The 15,406-nt window shown below is 40.3% G+C and overlaps 1 protein-coding gene across 2 annotated transcripts in view; it reads left to right on the top strand.

The window, feature by feature from the left end:
* Window positions 1–2,903: 2,903 nt before the first annotated feature.
* The window catches only part of LOC148319395 (leucine-rich repeat transmembrane neuronal protein 4), a 78,358-nt gene continuing 65,855 nt past the window's right edge, over window positions 2,904–15,406 (top strand). Inside the window, exons 1-2 of one of the 2 annotated variants that reach the window (XR_015839792.1) lie at window positions 2,904–3,574; window positions 11,131–12,755. Coding sequence is in view for 1 of the 2 variants with exons in the window: in XM_088281867.1 (XP_088137993.1) it covers window positions 3,571–3,574; window positions 11,131–12,692 (1,566 nt within the window). In the remaining variant the exon portion in view is untranslated. The remainder of the gene's footprint in view (window positions 3,575–11,130; window positions 12,756–15,406) is intronic. The other variant, XM_088281867.1, reaches the window with a different exon arrangement.

Below are 15,406 nucleotides of genomic sequence, written 5' to 3' on the forward strand. Positions count from 1 at the left end.
TAGGCTTCCTCCCAAAGAAAAAGCACACACAAATTGAGAAGGAAATATTCAATGTATCAAACTGGCCAGTCGATTACTAATCACAATTACATGAAAAATCCTTGCTTGAAAAAAATAAATAGAAGAAATTGTGTGATGAGGGGGAAAAAAAATAACGCAAGCATTCAAGAACGTGGCAAAGAAAGAACTGCAGAAAAATATTTATCAAATGACAAGGGCAATAAACCAATAGCTTAAGCTGAATTGAATTCAAGGTATTTGCAATGATCATTGCAAATACCTTGAATTCAATTCAGAAGTCTTTTTATATTATATATACTCTGTCAGTAAAAAAAAAAATGTCACATTTCAATTTCTATTTTGGGAGACATTGACTCCTTCGTAAACAAATTCAAGTGTGCCAATAAGAGAATTATGACCATGCAATTGCCGTTCCGCTTCATCCCGTCGTGTTCGATCAAATTGGGCTCAAACGTTTCCCACAGCATTAGTTTATTTTGGGGAAAGAAGGGTGAGATGAAGACAGGCTCCAAGATTCTCATTATGTTCCATGTTGCCATATTAGAGTCATAAGAAGGAAGAGACCAGAGGCTGTTCACTGGGCGAGTGAAGAAATCAGTGTAAAAGATACAGTTATCATTTCAACAAAAAAAAAAATTAAAAAAATGCAAGCTGTTGCCTGTGGTCTGGCACTGGCTGCCTCGCCATAACTTCACAGGATATTAATTGTTTCGGCGCTGTCAGCAGATTGGCCTCTGCTTGTTGAACCGCATCCAGAAGTACAGTCATCAGCCAAATTGCATGAACAGATTCGAAGACTGAGGGACAGTGCAAGACATTTAGTTTTATAAGCGCAACGAGGAAGATGCTGCCTAGCTCCATTTTATTGGGTAGTCTTAGCAACAGACACCCAACACAGCTGTGATTAATGGCTGCTAAATGAAAACAGCCAACCGCAAAATGTTTATTTATGTGAATGGGATGAGGAGAGAAGTGATTGACTTATCGAAGGTGGAGCAGACATTGAGTTTGTCCGCAATTACAGGTGCTTATGATTGTGGTCATAAATTTTATTGAATGTATTTGTGTTCTTGATTATTTTCCATGTGCTGCAAAAAGTCCAGCTATGACGCAAATGTAAATTTGTTGTATGCGGGAAGGTAATCATCTTCATTATTTCTGTCTCGTATCAGTGAAGGAAAATGATTCCCGCTTTGTAGCCTTTGACATTGGATGCATATTAGTTATGCTTTGGAAGGGGTCCAAGGATTCTGAAAACTTTGCCAAACCACAGTGGTTCTGTTACCAATGGAAACCTTCTCTTTATAGATAAATGACTCTTAAACCATTTTGTATAAGTTGTCATGACAACTGAAGAGGAGAAGATACTCTTGGTGGATTTCGTCTGCATGAACTTGATCAGGAAAATATGTATATATTTTTTATATCTTAACTTTTTGTGACATAAGAAAGCCTCGCACCCCCGGTGTCAAGGTATCAGAAAAAGAAAATAAGAATTGCTCCGCTGTTTCGCTCGGTTTACTAACGTGAACCCTTTATGGTAAAATTGTATTTGATCTTCATTGGTTCAGTTCAGTTTCTGTATTGTAAATACATTTTTGGGCTGCTCCCTCTAAATAGTGGGACTGCGCCTTGAGGGTAAACAGAGGAAAATAATAATTAAAATAGCCCTGTTATTTAGAAGACGACAGCCCACCGGGTATCTGCGTTGTCGAGATGACCAATCCAGCTCTGGTTGTGTCACGTTTTGGTGGCGGATTAAGATGGAGGAGGACTCAAACGAAGAGAAGCGCGGCAGAGGTAACTTAAATGGTATTTCATTGAAGATAAAAAGGAAAACAAGGGACTCGGAAAATCAAAAATACAAAATAACAGGTATAAAAAAAACAAGGACTTGACTTAACTAGACAAAACGAGAGACATGAATGACAATGGACCAACAAGAACTGCACGCAACAAGTACAAACAAAGTAACAAGACAACGAGGAACACCTGGACAAGACACGACCGCATTGCTTCACACCAGGGAGTGCGAGGATGACAAGCACAGGTGAACACAATTAGGTTTAACATGAGACACACACCAAGCACAAGGAAAACATGAAACTAAATACGAAACCAAAAACAGCAAACAGAGATGACAGGTTGCAATTACAGTACAAGTCACGGTGCGGATTAAATGTGCCCTTTATGATTCAAATGAGTAAAAATAAATAAATAAATAAAAAATAAAGGGATGGAACATTGGCAAAGAAAAAAAGCAGGTCTGCTCAACACGCTCCCAGAAGTAGGAAAGCAGTATGCTTATGAGCAGACCGGACAAACATAAGTGAGTGCCTCGAAACAATGTGGCCCTTTTGGAGGTACATTGCGTAAACACTCACAATCATGTCAAAATAAACAAGAAATTAAATCTTCTTTCACAGCACTGTAGCGCAGTTGATCTGAAGAGTCCTCTTCTTAATTGACTGGTGTGTGCGCGTGTGCGTGAAGTAGTGCTGTCGACGTACGTCACGTGATGGCGTGCACGTATCATAATTTATGCTTAAATCCAAAATATTACCAAAACACTGGCCCATTCAGCATTACAAGTGAAAGGTAAAACTAAAGGCGAGTTCTCTTATCGAAAAGGAGAAAAAGACAAAAAAAAATTATGCGCACGCCACATCTGATGAGGGGGGAAAATATTTCCCTCATGTTGGAATTGCTTTCTCATCTGTTGACATTACTAGAGTAAATAAATATACGTGCATCCTTGTCGATCCTCGCCGTGATTATTGGTCGAATAATCTTTATCCGGAGCCACTTTGAACGGACGTGCGCGTGGGCTGCGGAGCCGCCAGAAGAGGGCATTCGGATTCTGCTTGGTTAAAGTTGCTTGGGGATGCAGACGCACGCATTAACAACAGATTCACGCCGATTGAACTGTGTGTGCGAGGAAGGCACGTGGACGCCCCCCCAAAAAAGGTGGATATTAGGATATTGGATTATTTTGTGAGTTTTTGCGTTGACTTGTGGAGAAAGCTGCGTTACTTTGCTCTGTGCGCCATGGGCGGTCCAGACTGAGCATCCCTCCAGTCAGACGACGCTGAGCTTTTTGCCCTGCACGCGAGAGGAATCACAAGGCTGCTTTTTTTGGAGGGGAAATCGAAGCATGTTGCGTTAATTGAGAGGTTCTGCGACGGGTTTCGTGATGAATCTTCGGGTGCATGAAGAGATTGCCACGGTCCACTTGGATGGGACTGCGCCTGCTGCAGTGGGCAATTCTTTTTGGCTCCAACTTGGACACGGCTGTTGTTTTTGCAGCAAAAGCATGGACGTGGAATTTTGAATTTGGGATTTTCTTAAAAATCAATTGAATCATCCTACAGTGGAGGGAATTGTGTCGTGGTGTTGGGGTTAAACGCACATTTGAACCGGACTGCACAGCCAGGTCTATGAGAGTAAGCGGGGGCAGGTGCGCTCAGACCCGGCTATTGAATCAGGACGGTACCTGTTAGTGGACATGCGGATCCGAATCCATTAACTGGACTCGACACATACGCTGATATGGGTAAGTGTCTTCCTTTAAAAAATATCACATAGTTTATATAAGCAGTATACACGCTAATTTATTCCTACATTACAATTCGTTTTAAACGATCGAGAAACTGCCCCGAATTAATTAGTAGGACCAAATGCGTATTTGGTAAAGGTAAAAACGCATTTGAGAAGCTTCAAGAATGAATGCTGAATCGTGTGCATTAATTTTCAGTAGCAGCGCTGCAGTGCTCCCCCCTCCCCCCTCCTCGCCCCCCCTCCACCCCCATTTGGCTGTAAGGTTTATTACAGACTAAAGGGACTTCATTTGTAATTTGCAAGCCTGCGCACTCAATGAAGGTAGCCCAAATGGTCTACATAGCAAATTAGAGTGTGTCGTTGTTTTTTTTTTTTTTTTTAATCTTCTTGACCAATTTGAATGGCTGGCTCACTGACATGCACGGGAGTCACAGGAATGCTAATCACATCAATGTTGGAAGCCTGTCAATGTTACAAAAGCGTGACTCCCTGCTTAAACTATCGAGTGTCCTTAATCTGGTCGAAACTAAACGATACAACCCAGTCGGAGCACATGGATGACCCCAAACTTTCACATTTGTTGGCACAGTGCAAATTTTGACTATGTACTATTCAAATGTATTAAATAGGTAATCTACAAAGTGTGCCTGTCCCTGACTTTAAAAAAAGTCTGTTCAATAAAACGTCCATTAACGGTTGGTGCAATATTTAAACATATACAACATTGAGAGTCAAAAGCGAGCGTTTTTAGTTTATGATTGCTGTCCTGGTTTCCTTATGTGTGCCTAAGACTACACACTCACCCCCACTTCCTCACTCTGATCCTCTCTTTGATAATATATTCTGCTCACACACCCAGACACACACTTTACGCTGTATAATTAGACCTTGTTATCCATCATTTGCCTACCCAGTAGCATTATCAGTGGTAGCCTAATCTTCCCTCGCCAGTGGAAACTCAGAGTCTGTACAGATGATCAAGTTCACTGGTATTGCTATGCCATTAATTGTAAGGCAGCTTGATATATTGACCCACGGTGAGTTTCTGCACCGCATCAATATAAGCAACAGCAGCATGCACGCAGAACTGCACTGTATGGCTCGAGGAGCTCAAATGCAATGAAAGTAACTCAATAGGGTGAATCATGGCAGCCTGGCTTTGTGTTCGCTAAATAGTGTGTCAGAATGTTAAAAAAAAAAAAATGATGTCATTTTTTCGATGGTTCCCCTCAATTATTGGATGCAATTATCCACCAGTCTTCATTAACAGCATGCAACACTCTTATGCTTCATGGACCTTGTCATTGGAGATCTGGCAAAATGTAAGCAAAACTTTCAGCCCACATATATTTCACCTGATTTCATCTTTTCGTTTCTAAAACAAAGAACCTGTTGATGTTATCGGTGTGTATAGTGTTCATATCGTTGGCTAAGGCTTGCAAGCAAGGTCAAATTAGCACAACAATAGACAAAAGATGACCTTCTGCTGGCGCCTCTGCATCCAAAAGGCAGCATTCTTGAAATGTCAGGTGATGCTGCTAGGGCAATGGTCACAACAATAATATATACAACTAAAAATAGATTTCCATCATTTGGATTCAGAAGACAAACACCATGCAATGAACGCTTTGGGAAAGAAAAGTGAGAATCTATTGCTTGTACAGCCAGGGCCTTCAGAGTTACAATATGGCGTGTCATTCCACTTCTCTTCTAACGACACCCGGTCGTACCTGGCAGCCATTAAAGCCCAGTGATCCCAGCAGCCTCACTATGCCCGTCACTTGCATTTTCGGATAACGTCCAGACTTGTTCTTGAATTTAATGATAGTTATAAGTGAAGTCACTTGTTTGGGCAACGAGTTCATTTTGGAGCTTTCTCTCTGAGAATTAGTCAGCAAAGAACCTTGAGATTGTCTGTGATACTTTTTAGTCAGAACTCACACCAGCATATACAATATTGTAGCCCATCTCCTTAGCAGGACCAAGAGTAGTTGTTGTACTTGTCTCTCTATTCCAGACGTCTGTTTCGTTTAAAATAGATTAATAGATAGGCCTCACCTCATTTTCGATGATATGCTGAGTTTGAGGAACTGCCTGATCTCATAGAACAACGTGGTGGAAGCAAACAATTCTATATCGGCTCATCACATCTGATTGTTTTTTAATTTTTTTTTTTAAATTTGTTGTTGCTCCCAAAAAACACCGCATTAGGAGTAACCTACTCAACATGACATGACAGTTTAACATGACATCGTCAAGACGACTTTACAGACCAGGCCAAGTCCCTGTAGTCAAGTTAAATTGTCATCAAAAGCTGCATTCTATAATCCTCAAATCTGAACTTTAAAGCATCCTATCACCTTTGTCGTTTGGTTACAAACCAGCTGTTTTGACATGAATGTCAAACATGATATCCTTCAGACTGGTACTGACCAGGGAGAGTTGGCGCTTTTCCACATTTGTTTCTCTAGCTCAGTGAAGACTTCAAACTTCCCGTACCTGACTCCCCTGTGCTGTTAGGACTTATCAAGACTGCACGTATTCCACGTATTGATACATGCGCTGTAAAATTACCGTGTAAGCAACAGAATGCCTCCTTTCAAGCAACAATCGCATTTACTTGAACTATTCTTATGAATTATAAAGTGTCATTATTTTCACCCCGACTCCCGCAAATAGCGGAGTTCCAGTGTATTTCCATGGTCTACTGCTGTACTTCAATAAATTCATCAAGGTGAAGTTAATTGACTGACTGGCGTGTGCACGACTCAGATTTTCAGCCCGTATCAAAGCGTCACGAACGTAGGTTGGCTTCCTTTTATTTCTGCAGTTATTTGAGTGAACTATATTACGCTATATTTGGCGATTTTTAAACACCTGGCTGATTTACATTTTCTCTATTAGATACATGCATTTTTATTGCTCGGGCAGTTTGCAGACAGTGAAAACATCGAACGGCGCTTCACTAAATATAACCATTCAACATTTGTGAATTGGCATCGCGAAAGTAATTCTGATCCTGAAGTTTTGTTTGTTGAAACTGAGTTTCAACTGGGACACAGAGCGAACCGTGTGGGCTGGTTATATTTGTTATTCTCAGTCTTATTATCACTTCACCTGCATGGAGCTGTGACTATCAAGGGAAATCAGGAATCAGACAAGATTGAAAAGAAAAACACGCTCGCCCTGTCGTATGTGTGTGTGCACTGTATTCACAAAAATATTGTTGCTGTTTTTCTAGTCCCGGTAAAGTGGCAGCGATTCAAGGGCATGGCAGGCAATTGTTTTATATCAACAGTTGAAATGCTTCTAACTTGGCAGGCCTTGCCATCATCCCGAAGATAATTGGAGACTAATGGATGCTAGCCGGTGCAAGCGTTCTCTCTCCCTGTCCGTCTGTAGGCTCGCTTCAGTACAGTAGTTTTGTCATCACACTTGATCCAAACAGTGCACTAAGTTGATTAGAGAAATTTGTTTTATAAAAGGGCTGCAGTAAAGTGCATTCATTGTCTTCATGTGTTACGTCTGCGAGGCACAAATGGCTGTCATGCAGAGGACAGCATTGGTTTTGTTCTGGACCGGTATGCCTTTTTAACACAATTTCACAATGGGTTTATCCATCCTTGTTAGTTTTCGAGAGATAACTGAAGAGCATGACAAAGATAAAGGAGAGGCACAGATATACAGTATTACACAGAGGTGGGCATTTTCCTCAATTTTGCCAGTCCATCATTCGTAATTCATCAGCAGCCCGAGTACTGTCCAACTTTTCGTCGGCTTGTCTGTCAGGTATTATTATTGTCATTATTATGGGTCCATCAGAAGTCCGTTGGTCTGTCAGTCGGTGCGTTTCATATACACTTAGTTACTTGCAGATGTTTTAACCACCGAAAATGGCAATGTCATTAAAGTTTTAAATAGTTTACTCTAAACAGAATCCACCTCTGCATTGTAGCCGAGGGTAAATAAAATCCAATCCAAGTACCACGCTCCCCCTCTTCGTCTTCTTCTTCATGGGCGGATTACTGATCTTTGGTGCCTATTGCCACCTACTGTACTGGAAGCGCACAGCGTTTCCACGTATGGTCAGTGCCTCGCAATCAAACACACGAAACAGTCTTGAATAGAAAAAAATTAACCAAGAATTAACAGAAAACCACAACCATAAAGTTGATATGCTAATAAATACACATACATACATTGAATAAAGTGAACTTGAATATATATGGCTGCCAGGATGGCCGAGTGGTCTAAGGCGCCGCGTTCAGGACCCAGTCTCCCCAGGAGGCCTGGGTTTGAATCTCGAATTTCCCCATTGTGGGACTAATAAAGGGCAAATTAAAAAAAAAAAAATATATATATATATATTTATATGTGCTTAATCCATTTATATGTGCTTAATCCATTTATTTAATTATTTATTTATTTTATTATTATTTTTTTTTTTTAGATTCACATCTATCATGAGCAAAACGGTGCGTCCATCAATGACGGGCTGATGGTCTATTCCGTCAGTGACGGAATGCCCACCTCTGGTTTTCCAATAGTGAATGTTAAATGTTCAGAAAGATAAAGGCCCATTTAAGATGGAGCTGAAACCAAAGGTAAAACATATAAATGGACAAAAAAAAAACTCAGCAAGGGTTCAGGACACGATTTGAGTTGGGTTTAAAATGTAACAGAGGGGCATCAAATAGGCCCGGGAGAAGATCAAAGCTATGCAGAATAGCACATTAGATAAAGGGTAATAGAGACACCTCGGAGGGTGACTTTTGCACCTTGGTGAATGCCATTAGAAGAGACATTAGCGCACAGAGCGCTCATTAACCACACAAGGTTTCGGTAAGGGTGGTGGGAGGTGTCTTATGAGGCAGCCTTTGAATGAATAAGGAAACAGTCACATCTGATGTAACGGACCTGTTATGCACGTGGGAAACACAAGCAACAGAGGGTTATCTGCTAACTCATGGGATTAAAGTCTAAATTGGAAAAATAAATAAATAAATGAACGGCCTACACAAACGCTCCCCCAGTCAAACCTGTGTATTACAATTACTTTACAACAATACACATGGGATGTCAGTCTTATTCTGTCGTATTTTAGAAAGCATTGCAAGTAACATGATTGATGATGTATATACAACTGTTCCCTCCATCTGCGAGGGATGATGAAAGATTCTTCTGAAAATAATTTTTCTCTCCGCATTGTATTTTGACACACACACACACATCCAATACGCATATGGGATACACAGATGCTTGGCTAGAAACTAAATAGCAATGTTAGAAAGCATATGTTCAATCATGCCCTTCAGCTATTCGATTTTTGAGAATTATTGCTGACAAATCCTGCAGAGATTATGCTGAAACTGAAGCCATGGACACTACGGCTAAAAGTATCAACACGAGTATCCATAAAGAATGCAGGTTCAGGCGAGGTCAGCAGCCCCTCAAGCCAGTCTATATATTAATCATGAACACTTCCTTCAAGTTCATATGCCCAGCACGGCGCTTTTCAAGGTATCATCTATTTCGTAAACCACTTAAATGTATGCACAATTCATTTCCTCAAATTGATTTTGTCCTTTGGTAATGGTGCGCAAGGCGAATTCCTGCATGCAGCATGACCCCACACTACTTTCTCAAGGGGAAATCAATATTTTTTTAATGACAGATCATGAGTGACTTTGTAAAGAGGAACACGTTTTAATGTAAATGACTGACCCCCTCCTCTTCCCAGTTGAAGAAGAAATGTTAGGAAACTTGGCCATCGAGCACTTTACTGGATTTTTATAAGTAGCAATTTTAAAGCGTCTACCCTTCCCAAGTGCTCACGCGCTTTTTATTTTTATTTTTTTAGCATTTCGTAAACTAAGATTCATAATAAAAGCTGCTGTACAAATGCATGACAGCGCAACAAAATCTGTAAAATATTCGGGGTTTGTTTCTAATTCATACATATGTCACAGACAGCAGATCATTTCTTAAAACCAACAACAATGCCAGTCCATACAAAATACTTTTGGTGAAAATGCTCAGTCACTCAATTATATAACAAATAACATTGCTTTAGTGGATGTCGTAATTACAGACTATAAAAAAAAAAGTCTGCAGGACAAACCCAACCACTGATATCGTAATGGCTTGAATGACCCATTTTCTAAATATATAAAATGCATATTTACGGTTGCGAAACTGCCCCGTGCCACAAAGTAAATGCCGAAGACCATCAGTCGCCTTCATTTTTTATTAGCATGCTATTCTCGCTGATGCATTCCGATACGGCTTACATTTCGACAAAACTACAATAATGGTAATGGGATGCGGCCATTTCAATTTGTCTCCATATGAGAAAGAAAAAAGTGTGACACCATGCGATGGCCCACTGGGGTCTATAGGGAAGGGGAAATTGTGGGATTAGGTTTGAGAGAGTGGCGGTAGAGAAAATGTGATCAAGTAATCAACACTGAGTGGATTAACTGAGCAAAGGATTTCTCACAAGCAGTGAATGCCAGCCATACAAATATATTTGTAGGTAGCTGACACAATCCAAGAGGTGGTAAAGGCAAAGTGATTTATTGTTTGAATCGTAGCAATGATGTGTTGATGATTGGTGAAGAAGCATTTGCTCTGAGAATGTGGCCGTGTGCATGAGATAAAGACTTGGCAAAAAAGAAAAAAAAGAAAATCAGCTGAGAAGCTTTGTAATAGCATCTGTGAAAATCAGTGTACAATCATGAGCATTACCTTGACATTGTATAAAAAAAAAAACGTCAAAGTGTTAAGAAAATGTAAATGTGACGGAGCCATGATTTTTATTTTATGCTGAAATGCAAAGTGAACAACAACAATGCAAAGTTTAACACAACGCAAGATGTTCTTTTATTTATGTATTAAGTCAAAAATATGAACTATTGAGGACATTATTCAAGGTAGCATTTTTAAGCAAAATCTGAAACCGATTGATGAACCAAAACGACTGTAAAATCATGGCCGAGCCAACGCTGCAATGTTACACTATCAATGGTACATCAAAGCAAAATCGATGAAGAACACTGCATGGCGTGTGCTGGTGGATCTGAATTAATAAGGCAAACAACATTTCCCTGATGATATGTTGCTGTAAATTATACTTCTTATGAATGAAGTTGCTCAAGCGTTTCACTGTGCTGTCAGGTGCTTTGCTGCGCAATATTTTGACCAAAAGTCTTCACCTTAAAATTGATGAAACTACAAAATCAATGCCATTGTATACGCCGAGCTATCCAATTAAAGCCATTTGATCAATTAATTAGTCTCCAACGGTGACGAGAGCGGGGAAGAATTGCATTGATATTTCATTATGGATGAATATGAGTTCATGTAATGTGCTGAGATTTTTCATTCATGTTTATGAGTATACGCTCACATATCCGGAACTAATTTCATTGTGATAAAATAAATAGCCGGTGCTTTTCAATAAAAATAAACAACACATTATTACTCGTATGTGTTTTTAACATAGTGTATTGTATCTTACCTGCTTAACACTATTCGTTTTCTTCCATCCAGGCTCTGCTCTGCAACGTCGTTGGATAATACTCCAACTGCTGATGCAGGTGTGGCTAGCAGCAAGCCCAGCTCTGACGGAGCGTCCATGCCCAAAAAGCTGCCGCTGCGATGGCAAAATTGTGTACTGCGAGTCAAGTGCATTTCGTGACGTCCCCAAGAACCTCTCGGGAGGTTGCGAAGGCCTGTCGTTGCGGTACAACAGCCTCGTGAACCTTCGAGCCGGCCAGTTTGTCGGCCTGAACCACCTCATCTGGCTTTATTTAGACCACAATTACATCACGGCTGTAGACGGGATGGCGTTCCAGGGAGTTCGCAGGCTAAAAGAACTGATCCTGAGCTCCAACAAGATCACTTTACTTCACAACACCACATTCCAGCCAGTACCCAATTTGCGTAATCTTGATCTGTCCTACAACAAACTGGAAGTGTTGCAGCCGGGCCAGTTTCAAGGACTACGGAAGCTTCTCAGCCTTCACATACGCTCCAATTCACTGAAGATCCTTCCATTGCGTCTATTCCAAGACTGCAGAAATCTTGAGTTTCTTGATCTTGGCTACAACCGCTTGCGCAGTATCACCCGGAATGCACTTTCTGGCCTAGTCAAGCTCACAGAGTTACACCTGGAGCATAACCAATTCTCAAAGATCAATTTTTCACATTTTCCTCGTCTCTACAATCTGCGGGCACTTTACCTACAGTGGAATCGCATTCGATCCATGAGCCAAGGCCTAACCTGGATTTGGGCTTCCATCCAAAAATTTGATTTGTCTGGGAATGATCTGTCAGAACTTGATGCTGCTATTTACCAGTATTTGCCCAACCTGCAAACCCTCAATTTGGACTCCAACAAGTTGACCAATGTGTCTCAAGAGGTGGTTGATGCCTGGATCTCGGTCACGACAATTAGCTTGGCTGGAAATGTTTGGGACTGTGGTCCGGCCATTTGTCCTCTTGTGTCTTGGCTGAGAAAATTTAGGGGCGCAAAGGAAACCACCATGATATGCGCCTCTCCAAAGAAGGCCCAAGGGGAGAAAGTGATGGATGCCGTCGACGCTTTTGGGGTATGTCAATCGAACCAAGTGACGATGCTCACCGCAAGCATTCCCCCCACTCCATCCAATGTTTCGGAGCAGCCTGAGCATCACCCAGCAATTTTGGCTTCGCCCACTCGTTCTGGAAAGAGAGCCGAAGGATCTATTGGCGGTCCGACTTCATCGGCGGTTACCCAGCCAGTGGCACTTCCCCCAGATCAAGATTTGGAGCCTGTGTCCTTTCACAAGATAGTTGCCGGAAGTGTTGCCCTTTTTCTATCGGTTGCGATGATCCTATTGGTGATCTACGTGTCGTGGAAACGCTATCCGAGCAGTGTCAAGCAACTGCAGGAGAATTCAGCGACGGCCCGCAAACGGCGCAAGAAGTCCAAGGAAACAGAACGCACCTTGAGCTCTCCCCTGCAGGAGTACTATGTGGACTATAAACCCAACAATTCCGAGGCCATGGATGTGCTTGTCAATGGGACCGGAACCTGCACTTACACCATCTCCGGCTCCCGAGAATGTGAGGTATGACCCGCACCACCGCCACTCCTCCTAAACAAAACTCTGTCCACAGCGAAACGGCCAGAGGTAATTATTTACTCTGCATTAAGCATGTACTTGAAAATTTGAGACGCATACAAAGCAAATACTGCCGTGCAATTAATTATTTTTTTATTATTATTAAGGTTTTATTAGCATCTTCAAGAGTCATTTTTCATAATTTGCAAACTTATCTCAGTTGTGCTCAGGTTTGTGACTTTATCACAAAATTCCTTTAAAAAAAATGCTGTTTCATGTGTCATTTCATTTCTTGTTGTTCTTCTACTGTTTCATTTTTTTCGGGCATAGTATTGCATTTTGGGGGAATGGTGTAAAATATAAAACTTTGACACTGTAAAACGCCCATGGCATCTTTTGCATGATTCAAGTTTTTACTGGAGGGGATGACTTCATAATGACAACTTTAGCTCAATAGTTTTGGAAAAATGGCAGCTTGCTTCCCCCTTTTTTTTAACTTGTTTGGCTTGCACAAAATGGATCTTATATTGGCACACACACAACTAAACAGTGTTTTGGCTGTTTAAGAAATTACAATGCAGGCTAAATGTTTGGTTCGAGAAAGAAAATGACAAAATGTGAGCAAACGCCCCATCCGACTCAGGTTTGATGGGTCGCTTTAAAGAAGTTCAATAGGCTTTAGATTAGGGCTCGTCAAAGGTCTGAATAATGCAGTGTTTTTTTTGATGACCTGCAGTTAAGACCAGGCTTTGTGACAGAGAGCAGCATTTTCCAAAATGTCTTGTGATTTAATTGTGCCCTGCACAGACTCAAGTATCAGTAATGGTGTGTCGCTTGATATTGCTTCTTAAGCAAAGTCTGCTTTTGCTGGTATCAGCAGAGGCAAAATGCTCCCAAAGCTCAGACTTTCCCGAATTCTGGGTGGGAAGAAATAAATGAATATTAGATGGATCGAGATGCAGATATAAATACCTCGTGAATGGTAATCAAATTGAATCGTGAGTTGGTGAGAGTATCAAACCCACAATATAGTGTTGAAAATGGGCTTTTGGACCAGAAGATTTGGTGTGCAAATGTGCGCTACTGGCGTTGCTTTAAAGTGCTTTCAGGAATTTTGTTAGCATTGTATGAATTGTCATCGTTACGTGAAACCTTCGAAAGACTCATGTGTTTGCTAGATTGTTCTATAAAGTCTGTTGAGAACAAAGTCTCCAATATGAGTGTTAAGAAAAGATCCAGTGAACGGATTAATTGTGTTTCAATGTATTTCAATGGGAGACCTTATTTTGGTTTAAAAACTAATGTAGTCACGGAACGGATTAAATTAATAAAAATGAGGTTTCATTGTATTTGATTTCTGGATGTCTAGCTTTATTCCCTCTGAATCATCTTTTAGCGTTGTGGAGTGTTGACAGCAACTATCAGTCAGCAGTCCGCAAAGTCCAGAGAGCATTTTAGAATGTGCTCCGATCTTGTTTCCACATTTAGTTGTTCCTGTACAGACATAAATCATTCTGCGGCACGTGCTCAGCCACCTCACAGTGCCTATGTGACTGCGCGGGTTTGTGGCTGAACTGCTTTTCATCTCTCCTGAGTGGGAATTGCTTATTTCTGCTATTTTTTTGGTTTACTCTTTTAATTTGGATTTTGCGCCTGACTCACCTAAGCTTTCTTGACGTGATTATTTTCCATCTGTCCTCTTGGCATGAATTTGGCTATGTCAGACAAAGAGAGGAGCCTCTATATTTAATTTTTTATCATTCCCCTGTAATATTATTCAATCAGGACAAACACAGCTCCAATAACTTCAAAATTGCTGTGGCTTCTCAATCTTTTTCATTTCCTTTTCTGCCTTTAAATACAAATTCTTAAACCTTTCCACCATTTCCTCTCTGAATACAGTAACCTACGTTACAAACCGGAAATGACGTATTTGTCTTAGCTATCGACAGTGTGCTACCATTGCGTCCTGATTGTAAAATGCTAATTTAAAAAAGAAATAAAAATTGGGGGGGATTTTTGTAGCAGAATATAATACATCCTTTTTTGCCTCACTGGCTGTTGTTCAAAACAGAATCAAAACGTTTTATAATCACACCATTAGTTGGTGCGGACTAGGGATAGTTTACGTCACTCTCTGGTAGTAGAATAGAATCACATGAATGTGGCAGGGTTTTTAGATTTTGGATCTGGGTTTGACATGTCAGTTGACCATACACAATTACACCATTGTTGGCACTTTGCAATAATGAGCAATTTTTTTTAACGCTCGTTAAACTCTGCACATCTTTTCCATTTACTTTTCAAGAAATACAGTAAAAGTAAATGTGGATGTAGTTTATTCTAAACATGGATTATTAATTGTTATTATTAGTTGTATTGTTTTTTTTAATATTTAATATTATGATTATTATAAATTTTATTAGTTTTATTCATTTTATCATTATTATTATTAGTTTTATTCATTTTATTATTATTATTAATGGAAGTACTGTTTAACTGTAGTTAGTAGTCAAATGTTATCATAATCCAATCAAGATGCATCACATTCAATATTTATTGCGTGAACTCTAATCCTCTGATTTGTAATTGTAAAAAACTAATAAATAAATTAAAATTCCACCCTAACTAATAATGTCGTGCAAAAAATAGTTTTCAAAAATACAAAACCATCCATCCATCTGAATGGAGAGGAAAAGAAGAAACAAATGGTGACACGT

Source organism: Idiotropiscis lumnitzeri, chromosome 18, assembly GCF_059441095.1.
Source record: "Idiotropiscis lumnitzeri isolate Australia: NSW breed Sydney's pygmy pipehorse chromosome 18, RoL_Ilum_1.0, whole genome shotgun sequence".
NCBI classification, from domain to species: domain Eukaryota; kingdom Metazoa; phylum Chordata; class Actinopteri; order Syngnathiformes; family Syngnathidae; genus Idiotropiscis; species Idiotropiscis lumnitzeri.